Source organism: Xiphophorus hellerii, chromosome 7 (genome assembly GCF_003331165.1).
Source record: "Xiphophorus hellerii strain 12219 chromosome 7, Xiphophorus_hellerii-4.1, whole genome shotgun sequence".
Taxonomy (NCBI): Eukaryota; Metazoa; Chordata; class Actinopteri; order Cyprinodontiformes; family Poeciliidae; genus Xiphophorus; species Xiphophorus hellerii.
Window position 1 is genome coordinate 23,234,422 of NC_045678.1, and position 19,164 is coordinate 23,253,585.

A 19,164-nucleotide genomic window follows, 5' to 3' on the forward strand; every position below is an offset into this window, starting at 1 on the left:
TTGTTGTCTCTCTTTTTGTCTTCTGAGCAAAAAGATTCTTATAAACCGACATGCCACCATCGATTATGTTAAATATGGCAAGCTGTTTTACGTATGTGTACATATTATACCGCAACGTTGTTGACACACAGGTAGAGAAGAAGCGGAGAGACTGTTTAGCCAATCAGAATGCAGAACACAATGCACGATGCAAAGCCTCGAAGCAGAGAGACCGTGAAAGGTGAACCGCGAAGTAGCGAGGGTTCACTGTACTCTGATGTTGTTTTGTTACTCATTCTGCTGCAAGTTGGCTCAATTTTGACGCGCAAGACGTAACCCGTAAAATCCGGTTTAGGATTTTCATAATAAAAGATCCGGAAGTAGTTCATTATTTCTTGCGCAGCCCGGTACCAATTGGTCTGCGGCCCGGTACCGATCCACGGCCCGGTGGTTGGGGACCACTGATATAAGGGACACTAGAGCCCACAAAAGACCCCCTGGAGGGGAAAAAACCCAATTAATTCTTAAAATTAAATAATATTGAACATCTTTTCAGTCCTTCCAGGATTTTATGATTGTTTGGGGATTTTTTGCAATAAAAATCAAAGTGTTTGTGGTACTAATTTGGAAATATTTGCACTTATTTATAACGGTAAATGTCACTTTTTATTACTCACTGTACAGATCACGGACTATAATCTGACATTAATTAAGACTGAGGCAGCTGTTTAGTACAAGTAAGAACGTTTTTGACAATTTTTGTAAAAAATCAGCAACAAACTCCCAGCTATATATCAGTGCAATAATGTTTGGGGATTTATTGATTTTGTGTGAAATTCCACGATAATTTGCAAGAAACTGGAGGGACTGATCGATATAATTTGGCAGATATAACCTGCATTAATTTGATTGATAACATAAAATTTTAGAACACTTTGTATTTAGTCTAGAACTCAGAGGGCCACATAAAAAGCTATGGGGGGCCGGATTTGGCCCACAGACCTCGAGTTTGACACATGTGTCCTAGAGGTTTGTTAGGGAATATTAATGAACACAGCAGACAGGACAGGGATACATTTATAACAAAGTTTAAAGCAATATGTCAAGTTTTACCGTTGCAGAAAACCTCAATCAATCTTCTGAAAATGGAAAGAGAAACACAACGTTTGGCCTAAATGCAGGATGGCAGCATCGCCACACAGCGGTGGCAGCATCATGCTGTGGAGCTTTTTTCACTGGAAAATGCTCAGATTGATAAGAAGAACAATTTTGCACCACTCTGTGTTGGTATGTGACATAAAGTCCAGATGAAATACATGAATTATGTGGCTCTGATGTGACAAAATATGAATAAGCTCAAGAGCTACGAATATGTTTGTTATCCAGTTTTGTCAGCTTTGCGGTAATATTCGGCAGTCAGCGGACAGTATTTGCTACAATCGTGATGTTCATATAAAAAAACTCCTCTAAAATGTATAAATAATTAAAAGTGATACTACATAAGTCATATAGTAACTAAATATAAACAACAACCATTAAAACAAACCTTGTAGGACTTGGTGATTTATGTACAGGTACACTGCTACTCTAACACCTTCACCACAAACCGGACAGGATGCTTCATGTGGAAAGATGCTGCTAGCTCCTTTCTCAGCCTAAATAAATCCACTCACACTTCGGATGGTTCAACACCAACAAGGTTTGCTTACTGTTATCTTGTATACAATACAGAACAGACGGATAATAGTACTTTGTTAAATAATTACATAATTTATCAAGTGTAATGATCTGATACAGCTTCATGAAGTCAGAGTAGATTCAGGAACACAGACGTAATAATATTATTAACAATTAAAAATAGATGCCAACAGAATAAATAAATCCTTTTTAAAGTGCATTTTTCCTCTTATCCCTTCGTAGTGATCATGTACCAAAGAGTTGGTCAATGTAGTCTCCGAGAAGTCAAGGCGACGCTGAGTTAGGTTTGGTTCCCATTCAGATCAAAACGAGAAAAACAGACAAAGAAGAAGAAGAAGAATTAGAAGAAGAAGAAGAAGAAGCCGTGTCTGATTTGTGCCTAAACTGTACATACAAGTGGTTTGTTAGCAGCACAAGTTTAGTGTTTTTGACTTTGGCTGTAGCTTTTCACTGGTGAGAGCAAAGAAAATACGGAGATGCAGAGGAGGAGGAGGAGGAGGAGGAGGAAGAGGGAGGGAATCTGTTTTTGTCTCAACACAGATAGTTCCTCTCTTGTTTTGTCACCAGGACTGGAAACAAAAGCTGGCTTTAGCAAGCGAAGTCCTCAAATACGCCGTGGTGTCCCGGGCGATGTTGGTGCGGCGCAGGAAGAGGGTGAGAAAGAGGGTGCGGGTGGGGATGAGGGTGGGGATGAGGATGAGGGACGTGGTGGTTAGGGAGGATCGTGTTGGCGTACGCCCCCTCTGGGTGACTCCGTGTCGTGTCATTGGGCTCCTGTCGGAGGCAGACAAAAAGTCAAATCCAGGATCACATATTGAATAAGTTCATATTTCACAAGTTGTTTGTTTTCATCTTTCCAGTGTTTTGAAGTAAATATTATGGCTGAAAAGTGAACAAAAAGCTGTGATTAGCCTCACCTAGATGAACAAACCCCCCCTGCTTTAAAGTGTCATTTGTCTGTAATAAACGACCTGCTTTAGAAAACGTAGAAATGCAACAGCTAATGCGATACTCCTTCACCTCTCTGTGACTCCTTGGGCCTTCCCTGAAGCTCCTCCAGAGGAGGAGGCCCGCCTCTGACTTTGAAGCACCGCTGGAGTCCACAGCTGTTTAGCCGAATTACTCACCATCTGTCACAGTTACAATATGCAAAGCAGACTTCGACTCACTCCGACTTAGATTCGACATAAGAAGTCTATTGTTTAGAAAATAAGCAACCTCAGAATTAAGTTGTGCAATAATGAATTTGAGCTCCAGGGGAGGTTGTGTTTTGCAAAGTGGTTAAAAAGTAATTAGGAGCATTACACTCCTTATTCTCATGTGGTGGAAAAATATTAATTTGCTTCTCTATTACTTATCCAGTTGCTGTTTTCTAATACAGCTGGCTGCAGTGCTGCAGGGTGAGGGTATAGGGTGTAGGATGTACACTCAGCATGAAAACTAGGAAAGAGTAATTTATTATAGAGCAGTTTTTGTTCAGTACCTTTGCTTTCATTTCTTCTAGACCCACTGTGGCAACAGTTGTGGTCGGCTGGGTATTCTTCTTCTCTTCTTTCTGTGGTCTCAGCAGACGCTGTAGCCGATGCTTGATCAGCTGGTTTCACCGAGAGAAAGTCAGGCGGGAGAAAAACCCAGGAAAGAAATATAGCATTTGGAAGAGGAATTCTCCGTAAAATCATTGTATTCATATAGTTTTGTGCTCAAAAGCATTTGCCCCCTTACAGATTTCTTCTTTCCTTTTCATGTTTCACTGTAAACCTAAGACCACCGTACCAAATGTCAAGCATGGTGGTGGCAGCGTCATGCTAATGGCTAATTAGCTACCAGTGGTACTGGTGTATCAAACAGAGTGAATATGGTTCGTAAAAAGGAGCATTACCTACAAAGTTTGGCTTGAAAATAAATAAATAACGGTATATAATCGCGATAGACGCGTGATCAATATCAATAGATAATACGTCTGATATTCAATAAGTTCACTGGAGTCCGATCCAGAACTGCACAGCATTCTGGGAGACCTCTGACGTCTAGCTAAGCAAAGTGGGTAGCACCAACTAAAACGCTCACTCTTTGGTTACCTAGCAACTCACTTATTCTTTGGTTGCCTAGCAACGACCTGTAGAGTAACTTGCGCAGCAGCAGTTCAAGTTTCTGCCACTGTGACTAATAACTGCTTAAAAATAAACAACAACGGCGGGGAACAAAAACTGTGGATAAAGCAGACAGTATTTCAGACATTAAAATCAAAAAACTAATCAATAATTATTGATTTTGACAGATATGAAACACACATATTGTCATATGTTTTTCAGCCATATTAAGTCCAAAGTTTTCAGCTTTCCCTTCATACCAATAGCTATCCAGCTGAAAGTTGGAGACAGTTGAGTGTCCCAACAAATTGATGTCTTAAATAAATGACTAAAAGCTAAAAAACAGCATCACATGCATGCTTTAATAAGTTTCTATAAGCTTCTGCACTGGAACTAGAATGTAGATTCACAGAATCAGTGTTTTGTCTGGATTAAAGTCAACAATATATTTAGTAACAAGCTCTTGGTGTTGCTTCAAATCCAGCAACTTGAAGACTGTACCTCGTAAATGTAATCCAGTATTTCTAAGACTGTCAGGATGCTGGCGCCGATGAATAAACCCATTTGTCCACCAATGTCACCTGAAACATAGAACAGCAATGTTTAAGGAAAGCAGTAATAGTGACAGTTTGCATTTTCTGTAAGTCTTTACAAAATTGAGCTCCAGTTTTGAAAAGACGGTTTATAAATCAATTTTAAAAGAGAGGATTTCTTACCTAATAATCCTGCGACATCGTATGCTTTCTTTTGCTCAATTGTTTCGTAGTTCAGTGCTTCGAAAAAAATATCTAACACCAAGAAATTGTCTCTGTAAAAAAAAGGAAAAAAAGAGAGAGAGACGGAAAACAGCAATTCAGAAAACATCTGTTCTTTCCCTGTTATTCACTTCAAATAGACCTCATTTAAAATAAATTCACCAAGTCATCTTTTTGGTCACGTTAACACAGGATAGGATAACGAGGCCTACAGTGTTTTGAATAGATCTAACCAGGGATTGTGAGATAATGAGGTCTTTCAGGGTTTTACAGAGATGAGCGGGACGTGCACCAACAGCATGCTTAGTCACTCACATCCTCCGGTCTCTCTGGAGTTTATAGAGTCTCGTAATATTAAATGTTGTGAATCTTCATGGGCTCTGTGGTTTAGCCATGTTTATCTGCTCTTATATCCCGTTGATTAGACACTGAGAGGCGTTACAGATTCCCCCTGAACCGAATTAGCTTTAAATATTAGCAAGCGCTCCATAGAACATCTTGCTTGATGTTCCTTGAACTTTTCCACCTTTTGCCACTTTATTACAATAAAAATTAATGTATTTCATTGGGAGAGATTAACGTAAAGAAATATAAGTATGTGTTTATGTGTTTTTTCCTCAAGAAAATCTGCAAAATGTTGATTTATATAGCTAACTCATAATGAATAGCATCTCAAGGCATTTTAAAACTACAAACACACAAACAGACTGCATAAAATATCACTTCTAGTCCAATCTAAAACTAAATTTGATATAAAAGCAGTCAAATTCAGATGACACTGCCAGGAACCGAATGAAGTATATTCCAAAAAGTTTAACCTCTTCAGCTTTGATACACCTATAAGCTTGAGTAACATCCAATTTTTAATATGTAAGGGTTTTTATGATGTCAGCTTTTTAGGTTTTAACAGCTTCTGGTTTCAGGAAATTCTTTCCACAAGTTTTATGAGTGTTTGTGGACATTTTTGACAATTCTTTCAGAAGTGTATATCTGAGGTCAAACACTGATGTTGGATGAGAAATTCTGGCCTACAGTCTCTGCTTAGATTCATCCCGAATGTGTTCGATCGGGTTGAGGCCAGGACTCTGTTCCAGGCAAGTTCTTCCCAATCAGACACCCTCATCCATGTTTATGCAAACTTTGCTTTGTGCATGTTGGAAAATGAAAGAGGCAAATAATAAAGAGTTTCTTAATATTTCGGGGTCCAAGTACAGAAAAACAGAACAAAACTTTCCACTTTAAACACCAAAGTGAGGTAAGTGCCATTGTCCTGGTAACTGTCCAGCCAAGACTTGTGCATTAGATATTGGAGGAGGACATTTCTGACTATCTCACGCAGAGATAAAATAGAAAACAACCCAAGTCCTTAATGTTTCTTTGGTGTCTGGAAAAGGAGCTACGACACATTCTATGGCTACTGTGCCATTACCTGGCAACCCCAGCTAAGCCCAGCCCATCACCTAGCAACCCAAGCGGAACTCCAGGACATTTGGTCAGCTGGTTTCTATATGCACTTTAAAATGGCTGCTGGAAAAGGCAAGTGATTTATTGTTGATTTACAGTTCAGAAGCTACTTGCGAAAGTCTTGTTGGTTGTGCAGGAGGTTCTTCTTCTGCTTTTCAAAGATGTACGGTTGTATAATTGCGCGTCTGTTTGCAGCCCTTTTCACATGTTAGTGTAAATGTAGAGTTGGAGGCGCTTATTGGATGTGTTTTTGTATCACATAAAATATCCTGACCTTTTTGGTTGTACCATGACAAACTGTGAAAAGTCCAAGGTATAGGAATGCTTTATGTTATGAAATTTAAATCTTGCTCATCACACCTATAAATGTTATATTTTACAACAGTAAATGAAGTTTTGTTTGAGGTGTCTTAGCTCTATTGAAGCCAGTCAAATTGCTGTTAAGATGCATGTTTTCCAGTGACAGAAAGACTAACGCTGGAAAACAAATACTCCCACTTCATCATAGTAATTACTTCTACTCATATAACACAAAGCAATAAATGTTTATTACCATTAGATTGAATTAAAAAGAGTTCCAATAATCAACATCTGTTTACTGGAACAAACGTAAATTGATGCCTGGATGAAAATCTAATTGATTCTACTTTATATTTATTGTTGTTTGTTAGCACAGGATGGAGGCCATACTTTATGACTCCCTAACTGAGCCACACACCGCCGCTCATAAGCAAGTTTGTTTCTGGCTTGCTCTGGTTCTCCGTACCTGATGTAGTCCTCTGACTTGTCATATTTCCTGGACAGATAGCGAGCCGAGCCCTTGCTGGGGATTTTGACCATGGAGAGCTCTTTACCGTAGCGGGTGAGATTACAGGGCGTCTCACATGGACAGATATCCCCACTGTTCTTCTGTAGCTGGGCTGCAAACAAACAGTTTTAACAGACATAAGTTGTGATTTTCACTTGAATTAAACTTATTTCACATTGAAAATAATCACATAAGAGATTTGTTATGTCTTCAATCCCTTTTTGTAACGGCATAACATCAAAGATACGGAGACGTTTCAGTCTCGTTGTGCTGTAACATCCACTGTTGATCAAGTATTTTGGTCTTCAACCGCCTTGCTCTAACCGACCCGTCGTCCCCCGGGTTACCGTTACCATAGCAACTCTGAACATCGCAAATACATAACATGATTCTGGAGCGAAAGAGGTTGATTTTCCAGTAAATATTCCATCCATCCTTCGTCTAAACTGGCTTATCCTTGGAGTATTTTTGAGCTGATATTCATTTACAGCCACATTAAGTCAGTGTACAGCTTCGATGGTTCTTAACATGGTGTAAGTGTATTTAAGTAGACTTAAAATAAGAAAAAACTCATTTACAAGTAACTTTTCAGCAAGATGTAGGAGCTTGTTTTAATATAGGAGCATGCTTTAAATATTTCACTTATAACAAGACATTTTCCCCATGTTATAAGTGAAATAATCTGCCAGTAAGGAATTGTTGACTTGAAACAAGTCAAAATTATTTGTAAGTTAGTTTTGTTTTATTTCAAGTGTACTCAGATATTTTGTGTTTTTGCAGGGTGTCCGGTTTATTCTGGCTGAAAAAGGGCGAGAGAGAGCAAGACTTGCTATGCATCAAATTTTCTGTTATTTAACTATTCTTCCTCAGCCTCTGTTCGTCATGAAACATGTTGGATTTAGAAATGTTAACCTTTTGGAAAGCTAACACTTAAATTTAGGATCTTCTGTAGGAAAACACAAGAGTCCTGTTTTAGTAATGCAACACTATTTGCAAGTGTAAGACACTTAAAACATTTTGAAAAGTCTGCTTTAAGGGTTTAGTTCTTAGCAAAACCTGTTGTATATCGACTATTTAATGTAAATTGCCTCTGCTTCTAGTACAAATAATTAATGACCCCTCAAGCAGAAAGGTTAGACAAAAAAAAACATTTTAAATGCTTTTCTTGTATGGTCTTATCTTAAAGATCTTATAAATAAATTGGAATCGATTTCCATGCTTATCTGCAGCACAACGCTTTGCAAAAACTGGACATCAGACTTTGGCAGAAAACTGATCAGTGCATCTTAAGGGCTCACAACAAATCAACAGACTATCGTCTAACGGAGAACTGCAGCAGTTGAATTCACAGAAATAATGGCAGAAGACATTTTCTCTGACTAAATGAACAAGTAAAGTCTGCAGAAGAAAATGCATATAGTACCTTTTATTCAATTAAGACAAACATACAGTAAGTGGCTGGCATATTGATAGATTAAATACATATTTATGATCTCTGAAACAATGGCACTCCCTTTCCCAGCCTGTCTCTTAAAATTCTGAAAGCATTCAGTTCTGGCTAAAAATGTGCAGAGGAAGCACTGAAAGCAGTAATTATAATTTGATGATTTATGGATTTTACAACTCTAACAATAAGGTTATTTGTATGCAGGAGCATGGAGGCCTACGTCTGTCTGATGTAGGAAGAAAGCACCTCTACGTAAATGCAGAAATTATTTTTTAATACATCACCTTTGATGGAGTGGTGAATCCATCTGTTTGAGTCAGGAATATGACCCACATGAATGCGACCCATTCTTGTAAGATATATCTAAGATCTCATTCAGCCACATTTTAAACAGAGTTTCAATTCAGTCAAGGGAGACATAATTAAATTTCTGGCTTATTTGGCTGAGAAATGATAATTGTCCAGCCAAGTCAATAAAATGGCCCCCTTTCACTGGAGTTTCTTTGAAACCAAGGTTCGGCTACGATATCCGCTGAAAGGGGAGGGTGAGGTCAGAGTCGAGGCTGATGGGCGCTGGGGAATGAAGCGCAGCTTTAATTTGAAACATTCAGTGTGGAAGCAGCGCCGGCATCAAGCGCTAAAGTACCCAAATCACCACGAGAAAAAGTTAATTTAAAATATCCAGTCAAAGAGAATATGAAAAAATATCCTTATCGTATTTACCGATTGTGTTTTTGGGGTAATGGGAAAAGAAATGAGGGAAGATTGTTTCTTACCGAGTGCTTTGTCAACACAGTTGATTTTACTGGGAGGGCAGATATCTGCAGTTCCTGGAAATAAGAGCAGAATGTGAATTTGATCAATCAGAAACAAAATGCTCAGTGACCCGTGTCTGCTGCAATGAGGGAGCGCGTCTGTGAACAACGCTCCTCTGCAGCTGATCATTCGTCTCCACATGAAGGCAGGCGCGCTTCACGGCCCCGTCTTGGACGTCCGTCCTTGATTGCACGGAGAAATGGAGCGTGCTGGCTCCGCCCGCGGGGCATATTTAGACACTCTTTAAAATCCAATCAACAAGCCACTTCTTTGCAGAAAACACACACTGCCCAGGTCATTAATGACATGTATTCATCAGCAAGACAATTAATTTGTATTTGTGTGTTTGTCTGGGAGAGAAACACTCATGGGGCTAATGTTTGTGGAGAAACGTTAAAAGGTTTCGACAAATATCTTTTTCTCTAAAAACAGAGCCGCCATCGTCTGATTTCATATTTTAAATATATATATTTTTTACATTTCAAGATGTATTTGAGAGAAGAGGCAAAAAGCCATTCTCTGTCTGCTGTCCACACATCAGGAACAAGAACAGCTTAATGGCTTCTTTTTGTGGTGGACACCCAAATATAGAAATAGAAGGAGGCACTGAAATATTAATGTTTTAACTTGCAAATCTCTAAATAAAACATACAATTTATGGTCTCCCTGTTTAAGAGTCCCAATGTTTATGAATCGTTACTTTTAAAATAAATCTGAGGTTTTTGACAAAAATAAAGGCTATAGCTCACAATCAGATAAACAAAGTGTCTGTATACCTTTTATATAGAATAATTAATGCTTTTTTAATGTAAAACAAAATCCTTCATACGTTACTTAATCAGTGAGTAGAGTCCACCTGTATGTAATTTAATCTCATTAAAGCATTAATTATGCAAGAACATTAACTATGGAGGAGCTGCAGAAATCCACAGTTCAGGCAGGGGAATTTGTCAACAAGAAAACTATTAGATTTGTTGAAAAAAGTAATTAGAAATCCAGCTTACAGTTTGGCACAAGACATAAAAAAGACCCAGCAGACAAAGTTTTCTGGTGTAAAATCAAACGTTTTGGTGTATGTGAGGCAGAAAACTAACACGTAAACCCTCAGTAACCAATCTCTACCGTGAAACATGGTGGTAGCATCATAACGCACTGATGCTCTTTATGTTTTAAAAATAAATTTCTAATAATAAAGTTGAAAATCATATGTTATTTCCCAAACGTATCACATTTATGCACTACTCTGTGTTGTCGTATATGAAATAAAATTCCCCAAAAATGCGAACTTTGTGGTTGCAACATGGAGAAATGTGAAAAAAAGGTTATGATTATAATTACATAAATAAATTTTCTTGGTGTTTTAAAAAGTATTTTGAAAATAGAAAATTATGAAAATTACAGCTTTGTTTTTCAGTCACATGATTTACTAAACTTTAATACAGAAAACACCCAGCAAAATGAGAAAGTTTGGAAAAGAAATACCTTTAATATTGACACACTGTGTGAAATTTAAACAACAGGAAAAAATAACTTCACATTAAAAGTAAAGCAAATAACTACAAAACCTTTGCACTTCATCTTAAAAGCTTTAAATGTGAGGCAGCTCTGAGAGGAAAACCTCTGAGGGAGAAACAGAGTTTACATTATTGAAGGGAAAATGTGTCGTCACTTCATGGCAGTAAAAAATATTTGTCCTCATTGTCCTGCGTCACCAGCTGCTTTATGTAACCTGATTTGTGTTATTGTTAAACATTTAATCATAGTTAATAATGAGAAGAAATAATATGACACAATAATCATCCTAACCACTGCCACCAGGAATTTCTATTGCATTACTATAAATCAATTCAAAAGGCTCTTATTCTGCATCATTTATCAGTAAACAGTGAAGTCTGGATTTTAAAACTGAGTGTTTTTACTTAGAAATAAACAAAACTAGGTACGCTGCGCTCAAATTACATTTATTTTTAATATATCTGACCTTTATTTGAGGCTTATTAACTTAATCATTTACACATTTACCCCTAATTTAATCCACGTCAGCATTAAAACTATAACATGCCTGATATGGTGATGAAATGTATGTTAGCAAAGAAGAAGTGGTAAGCGCAGACCGTTGGTTGATGTTGCAAAGCTATGGTTGGTAGTATTTCTGAGGGGTTACTCTCTTCTGACAGTAACTTCTCTTTACATGACAATTCAAGCCGTTTCCATGGCTTTTCCTCTGGGCTGGCCCACATGCGTTAGTCCTGCCCCATCAAGTGGGGTTGCTCATTACCTGTCAGATGCTACGACCCTCTGGGGCAACTTGGGAAGAGAAATAACCCTTGCAAGATAATGTCAGCTTAGAGGTTTGGGAGATCTTCAAACTGATCAGAAGCATTATTAATTTTTTCTTCAAACATAGATTGGATCAGAGTCCATAACTGAGTTTTCAGGCCTGCAGACAAACCGGCATAAAATGAGCACTGCGCCTCAGTGTGAACACTGCAAAAACACAAAATCTTACCATGTATTTTCTAGTGCGAATATCTCAGTCCACTAACAAATAACTTTTCACCAAGACTTAAGAGCTTGTTTTAAGTAAAAATTCACATTTTGCATGTTTTTGTACTTCCATTTGGGTCTCAACTGTTTCTAAAAACATCCAAAGCGCTTAGAAAAAAGGGCCCAGCTGGTTTTTAGCTACAAATTAATGTTTTTTGGTGTCTGGGAACTGACCCGATTCAAAAACCTCAGTTTCAAAAACAAATTCGCTGGTACTGCCCGTTACCTAGCAACCCCAGAGAAGCTCAGCCCGTTACCTGGCAACCCCAGAGAAGCTCAGCCCGTTACCTAGCAATACTAGGTAACGGGTTTACTAGGTAAACTTATTTAGTTTTATTTAATACTAAATAAAACTATATTATGGAATTATTTATGTAATACAAACTCTCCTTTCTTGCATAAAAGTGACTTGTATGTTAATTAGGTCTTATTTCAAGTGGCCTAAGATGCTTGCAAATTGAAACTAGACCAAAAACAGTTGGTAAGATTTAGCGTTTTTACAGAGAACACTCCTCATTGTGTAACATGGTGGTGGCAGAGGTATGCTGAGGCAGATGCAGGCAGATGGGCAAATGAATGGAATCCATTCATAGGTAGAAACATTCCTCAAAAGACTTGCAGCTGAAATAGCTGGAAAAGGTGTTTATGTAAACTATTGACTTAAAGGAACTAAACAAAAATGTATGCCACACTTTTCAGGTTTTCAGATGTGAAAAATATTGACATGTTGTCCTCCTTCCATGTCACAATTTTGTGTAATTCTGTGTTAATCTTCCAAATAAAGTCTAAATTTTAAGCAATAACATAAATTAAAGTTAAGCGTTTGGATACTTTCTCAGATTTACAGCCACATTCTGAGGCTGCAGAGTCTCAGGTGAATAATTTCCTTATTTAAACCTCTCACAAATGAACTGTTCTTTTCTCTCCGAGTCTGTGGTGTTATGATAAGATCTAAAGAGTTCTCTAATGCCTTCAGATGGCCCCTGGAGTCTAATGGGGTGTTTAAAAAGGTCTACAAAACAATTAAAATAAATCAACTGGCTTTCAAATGACTTCCAGTTCATCCAGAAATTCCCCCAGCAGCTCATTGCGCCTGACAGCAAAGCGTTTAAAGTCTCCATCAAAGGATCTGCCGGTAGCTTTTGTTATAAAGTCACTGCATTCCTAATTAAAAGGAAAACGGAGGGGATTTTTCTGTGAACATACACACAGAGACTTTAATGGAAAGGTGCTTTTCTGGTAGTTTTATATCTGAGATGAATAAGAGCAGCAGGAGGTTATGTAGCAGAGATGATTTTAAAAACAGGTTTCATTTAAAACATTTCTGACTCTCAGGAAAAAACACTCAGGCGTCTCCAAAAGTCATCATTACAATAAGGAGGAGCACAAGTTTGAATTTACTGGGAATTTTCTCTAAACTACACAGTCAAAGTTACACGTATTAAAATGCTGTAAAACATTTTAACAGCCCCATTTCATCCTCCAAATCAGAAAATCTGACTTTCTTCGACAAAATTATGTTTTTAGTCTCAAAACTCTGATATAAATCACAGAATTCTGTCTTCAGTCGCAGAATTTTCACTTTAGTCCCAGAATTATGTTTTTAATCTCCGAATTTTGACTTTCCTTCAAAATTCTGACTTTAATCTGGTAATTCTGTGATTAAAATTAGAACTCTGCCCTTTTTCACTCATAATTATGTCCTTGCTCTCATGAATCTGAATTTAATTTTAAAATTTTGACTAATTGTCCGTTTTAAGTAAGAATTCTGTGTTTAATCTCAGAATTCAAACTTTTTTCTCAGAATTTTGACACTTTAAATCTAAAAATTTCCTTTAACCTTCTGACTTTTCTTCTCAGACTTTCAGAATAGACATTGGAGGATGTTCAAGCAGAAAAGACCTGCACCACAGCCGGACTTGCTTTGACTAGGCCACTTGATGGGCTGTATCTCTTCACAAGACTGGGATGAACTGGATGAATTTATTTTATTTCTGAAAATAAATCCTGTATTTAGTGTTCTTGTAAAACACTGTGAGGTGAGATGACACCTGTTGCTAATTGGTGCTTTTTAAATGAACTGAACTGAATTGCGGTTCCAGTGGTTTATCAGCTTGTGACGGCCACATCGGTTGGATTTCCTCTTTTAGAAGTTGCTCTTTAAACCTTTTCTACCTCAGATTACTTGAGCCATTCATTTAGGTGTTTTTAAGTGTCGGCTGTGGTGTGACATTGGAGACGGTGTGGATTTCCTCCCATAACTCGGAGCTCTGGCCTTCTCGCCTGCTCGTTAGCCACATCACTCAAGCAGCTTGCTTCCAGTGACTCAGCTCTTTGACTTCCTGCTCTCAAACCGTGATGACGCACGAGCGCAAATATCTCGCCTGATGTTTGTCAGGCCCAACTCTCCAGCACATTCAGATTCTCCACAGGGAGGTTGCTCCAATGGTTTTCTTTGAAAAAGAGAAACGTAATGAGGGTTCTCATTGACAGTCATTTTGAAGACATAAATTTGCTTCATGTCGTTTATTACCGTAAAATCTCAGTTCTTTCACTTGTGCCACTTCGTGCTGATTGCGATTAACCCTCTGGCTTTTAATCCAGCGGTTTAATGGTTCCACACACTGAGCCCAACGGGATGAATTATGGCAACTGTGATGACAGCTTTACATTTCTTCACTTTAATCGCTTCCAAAGTGGTTGTGACCACATCAGTGGAAACCGACCACATTCCAATCAACCTCAGATACGCTTTCAGCTTAATTCCAAGGAACAAATCACAAAGCAGTCACTGGAGGAGGAAAGATGTCATAACTGCCAATAAAAGCTTGGGGGAAAAAAGACACAATTTCCACATGACGCAACATCTGGAACAATCATCTTTAGCTGGAATAAGTTGAATCAGTTGTTTTCTGTATGATGTTATCAGTCTGCGATAACATGTTTGGCTGCTTCAGTTTGTTGAGGTTTGGAGATAAATGTTTCTGCAAACCTTTTGCATAACATTTTTTCCTTCACTTGGGATCATTGTTCTGTTTCAGCACCAAGTATTGGTCAACTTCCAGTTATTAGACAGAAATAAAGTTGGATTTTTTTTACATTTGCATCAGTTGGAGACAAAATGATCAGACTGGATCAAAGTTTTAGTCAGGACAAGGCTGCTTTGTAATTACTGAGTTCTGCTTGTGACGCCTTTCTTCTTCTACAGTCTCCATATGTTGGATTGGAGAATTTGAGTTTCTTTATTATTATTGCAAATTTTCTACTTTTCAACCTCATAAATTTCCTTTGTTTTTAGAGCAGCTGTAGATAAAAAAACAGGAGTAAATTTCCGCCAAAATCTCAAACATTTTAACGTTAATCTGAGAAATTTTCTAGAAAAAACAAGGAATTTTCCGAGTTTGAAAAGTCGAGCATTTTTTAGAAAAGAAAGTTGGAGATTAAGCTAAGAAAGTGTCTAGGAAAAACTTTCTGAGTTTGTTCTAGCAAATGTTTTACTTTTCCAACTCAGAAATGTCCTCAGTTTTTAGGGCGATTGTAGATAAAAATGGAAGAGGAGTAAATTTCAGCCAGAAAGCCCAGAAATTTTGACATTAATTTCAGAAAATTTCTAGAAAAAACAAGAATATTTTAAAATTTTACAATTTGCTAGAAGAAAACGCACAAAGTTCGAGATTAATCCCAGAAATGTTTCAGAAAAAAGTTGAAAGATTGGAAATGTCCACATTTCAAGATTGAAACTTTTAAAAAGTTTTTCCAGATTTTTAAAAAAATATTTCAAACTCACAAATATCAAGGTTAAAAAAGACGGGAGTAAATCTCAGCCCAAAAACCCAGACATCTTGAAAAAAACCTTTCAGAAACTTTCAAAAGTTGAACATTTTTAGTTTTTGACATTTTTTACTTGAGTTTTTTCTAGCATTTTTTTTACTATGCAAACTCACAAAAGTTTTGAAATAAATAAATACATTTAAAAAAAGGAAAAAGGAGTATATTTCTGGCCAAAAAACATTTTGAGATTAATCTCAGGAACGTACAAAAAAAACCAAACAATAACATTTCTGAGTTTCAAAGGTAAAACATTTCAGACCGTTCAATTGGAGAAATTGCAACTTTTTTTCTAGAAAACTTCTGAGATCTCCAGATTTCTGAGTTTTTGACTTTTGAAACTCAGAAACTGCCTTGTTTTTTCTAGAACATTTCTGAGATTTTTTGGCAGAAATGTATTCATTTTTACCCCCTTTGTATGTGGCCCTGATACGTTTTTATACAGATTTTGTTTCACACATGCAGTTTTCTGCGTTTCTTACCAGGCATGTGAACCATCCTGCAGTTGCACACGCGCATGACCTCGTTGGTCTCGCAGAGCAGGCGACAGGCGCTGATGCTGTACGTGTCGTATCCCGGGAACTTCTCCCTGCTGGTGGAGCGGCAGTTCCCCCAGGGCTGGGGCAGGTAGGTCAGCTAAGTACACAGACATGTATTAGATTAGGCTGCGCTTCCAGCGGCGAACAGTTTCAGGGAGGGCAGCACAAACAGCAGCAAAGCAGGGATGAAAAAAGGCCTACCCTTTGCTCCTGACATGAAACGAAGGTCTGGAAGCCGGGCGAGACGCCGAAGCCCAGCTGGTGGATGTAGGGAGGCTCGTCCTGACTGTGGATCTGAACTCGGATGCCGGCCTCCAGAGACGTCTCATCTACGCGGCGAAACAATGTGAAGCAGAGCATGAGAGTGCAGTGGCGGAAGCAGAGCGAACGCGGGGATTTCAGGAGTCTGCATCATTTGACAGCTCAGATTCAGCTTGATGCTAACTGCGAACCGCATTTCAAGCATGTTTGGGGAAATAAAGCCAACAGGGAAGAATATTATGCAGCAACAGAACAAGCACAGATCACAGTGTGTTGGTCGGGAATTCCCTTTAACAAATCCCATGGTTTATGTGTAAAAGCACTGTAAAAAAGATTCAAAAAGAGAATTACAACAATCCAAACTTTAGCGTATTGTTCCAAATTTCTGCTTCTCTGTATGATTGGATTGAGTTAATTTTCTATAAAGTGAATGAAGCAACATTAATTGTGAATAGGTGCTGAATAAATAAACTAAATGAAATCTCCTGGGGTATATTTCCTACAGATTTGCACATGTAGAGCCATTTTTAACTCAGACTATTCTATTATAGCATGGAGGGTCAATAACCTGTCCAACTAACAGGTTTTCTATCATATTTAACTCAATTCATATCCCCACTAACTTTGAGGTTAAAAAAATCCAAACATATTCACATCCCAGGTAAATTTAGATTGAATGTAATCTTCGAATTATACAAAAATATTTATTTTGACCAGAAGTAATTTTATTGACTTTGAGCAGCTTGTATGGAGCTTGGACCTGAATTGGACGGGTAATCTCCGAAGAGAGTTAAATTAAGGTGATTACATGGGAACCCTCCAACCTCACACTGCAAAAACACAAAATCTTACCAAATATTTTTGTTCTAGTTTCTAGTGGAAATATCTCAGTACACTTGAAATAAGACAAAACTAACCTACAAGTAACTTTTCAGCAGATAGGAGCTTATTTTTAGTTAATAATTCCTTAATATTGATGAAAAATACAAATTATAAGTGAAATAATCTCCCAGCTTATGGAACAAAACATTTTGACTTAAAATATGGGAAACATGTTTTTCCACTGGCAGATTATCTCACTTATAACTAGGACTTTTATTAAGTTAAGATAACTTAAAACATTTTAACTTTATTAAGTTAAAATAACTTAAAACAAGGCATTTCTTGCTGAAAAGTTACTTGTAAGTTAGTTTTGTCTCATTTTTACCCTACTAAGGTATTTGAACTGTAAACTAAATCCAAAATACTTGGTAAAATTTTATGTTTCTGCAGTGCAGGAAAAGGATGAAAGACTGGGATCTGATCAAGCAATCTGACATAACGCTCATTACCAAAGAAAAATATTTAATGTACCATTGGAAACATGCCAAAAGGCTTTTTAACAAGTATTTGATATGCTAAAAATAAAAAAAATATAAAGACAGTTTATTTATTAAGAAATTGCACGTCATTTTTAAAATCAAATGTAGATAAAAATGAATAAATATATATATTTTCTTTTTATTGTCATCTCAGAGAAGGTCATTTCAGATTGGTTGAAAATACATTTTTAAATCTAAATATACTGAAAGTATGAATACTTTTAGGCGTAACTGCTAGATTTTTATACATTATTGCAATTTGTAAAAAAACAAAATCAAACAAAAAACAAAGCAAAAAAAATCAATCAATTTCCTTTCACTTGTTAATTTTGAACGTTTTTCTTTTTGATTCATTTAAAAGACTCCCAATAAACCACACTGAGGTTTGTGGAATCAACATTTTGCAGTTCGTTGTGTATTTACAGTGTGGTGCAGATAAAACGATGAATTAAATGATTATTTCATGCTGTGTTTTGAGGCCGTAGGATGTTTGTGGGTCTTACTCGTCTCTCTCCAGATGGGCAGATACTCATCCTGCTGGATATCCAACATGATCTCCAGCCCATTTCCCATCCCGCCCTGCTTCGTCTTCTTGGATGTCGTCTTGTTGCCATTAAAAGTGTAGCATTTCCCGTATCTGGTGTAAACCTGCACACAGAGAGATTCATATCGTCACTGCAAACATGACAAAGTCCACATGCCGCTTCTGACGAGCAGAGCATTGAAATGACTGCAGAGATACGGGGGCCGGAAAAAAATAAAATAAAATAAACAAGCTGAATCTCTGCCTGAACAGGCAGCTGAATATTACCCAGAAACCTCTGGATGCAGTCTGCTGGCTCGCTCCCTCATGGGCCGAGATAAGCTGTCTTTGAATCAATTTCTGACACTACACAGCGCTGCACAGTAGTACCAGCATCCCACTGTAACGTCAAAAGGACACAGACTTTTTCTTTTTAATCTTTCTTCAAAAGCAAACAAAAGACAATAATAGAGAGGCTGTTTTGAATGAGCTATCACAGCTCCACCTATCAAGGGAGTTGTCTCGGTGGGGACACATCATCTCTTTGTTTATACCTCTCATCTGAACTGCTGCACTGCAGAAAATATTCAGCTTACAAGCCGTTTAACTGCTCCCTCCTCGGAGTTTTAAAGGCACAAACCGTGAGCCACATGCAAACAAAAGAGGCGGTGCAGCACAGCCAGCAAAATGAAAAAAATACAGATGGAAACTCTGCCTAACCTGCACGCAATGTGTGTGTGTGTTTTCTTCTTCTGGATATTTGATTCCAAGTGTAGGTTGTTTGGAAAGACTATTCAGCTGAGCACTTGTGCAATCCCTCCACTGAACTGTAAAGGTACAATCAGAACTTAGCAACCATAACCAGGTATGGCAGGTGTCCAGTTCTGGATCTCTCTACAAGCTGATGCAGAATGCACCGTGCTCAAGCAACACACTCCTTCCAAAGAAAGAGCGCTGCAGGTGTGTGTTTGGCCTTTGAAGCACAAAAACACCAACAGATGTGTGAGGGAGATTTCTTGTTTCTTTTAATTATTTGCATCTTTTAACA

General features: G+C 37.8%; 1 protein-coding gene across 1 annotated transcript in view; it reads right to left on the bottom strand.

Annotated features, from left to right (window-relative positions):
- Window positions 1-709: 709 nt before the first annotated feature.
- asic4a (acid-sensing (proton-gated) ion channel family member 4a) overlaps window positions 710-19,164 on the bottom strand; it is a 135,927-nt gene continuing 117,472 nt past the window's right edge. Inside the window, exons 2-10 of the mRNA XM_032568197.1 lie at window positions 18,097-18,241; window positions 16,173-16,300; window positions 15,915-16,068; window positions 9,018-9,071; window positions 6,753-6,906; window positions 4,484-4,575; window positions 4,269-4,348; window positions 3,161-3,271; window positions 710-2,451 (exon numbers count right to left, since the gene is read on the bottom strand). Of these exons, the coding sequence (XP_032424088.1) occupies window positions 2,266-2,451; window positions 3,161-3,271; window positions 4,269-4,348; window positions 4,484-4,575; window positions 6,753-6,906; window positions 9,018-9,071; window positions 15,915-16,068; window positions 16,173-16,300; window positions 18,097-18,241 (1,104 nt within the window). The 3' untranslated portion in view covers window positions 710-2,265. The remainder of the gene's footprint in view (window positions 2,452-3,160; window positions 3,272-4,268; window positions 4,349-4,483; window positions 4,576-6,752; window positions 6,907-9,017; window positions 9,072-15,914; window positions 16,069-16,172; window positions 16,301-18,096; window positions 18,242-19,164) is intronic.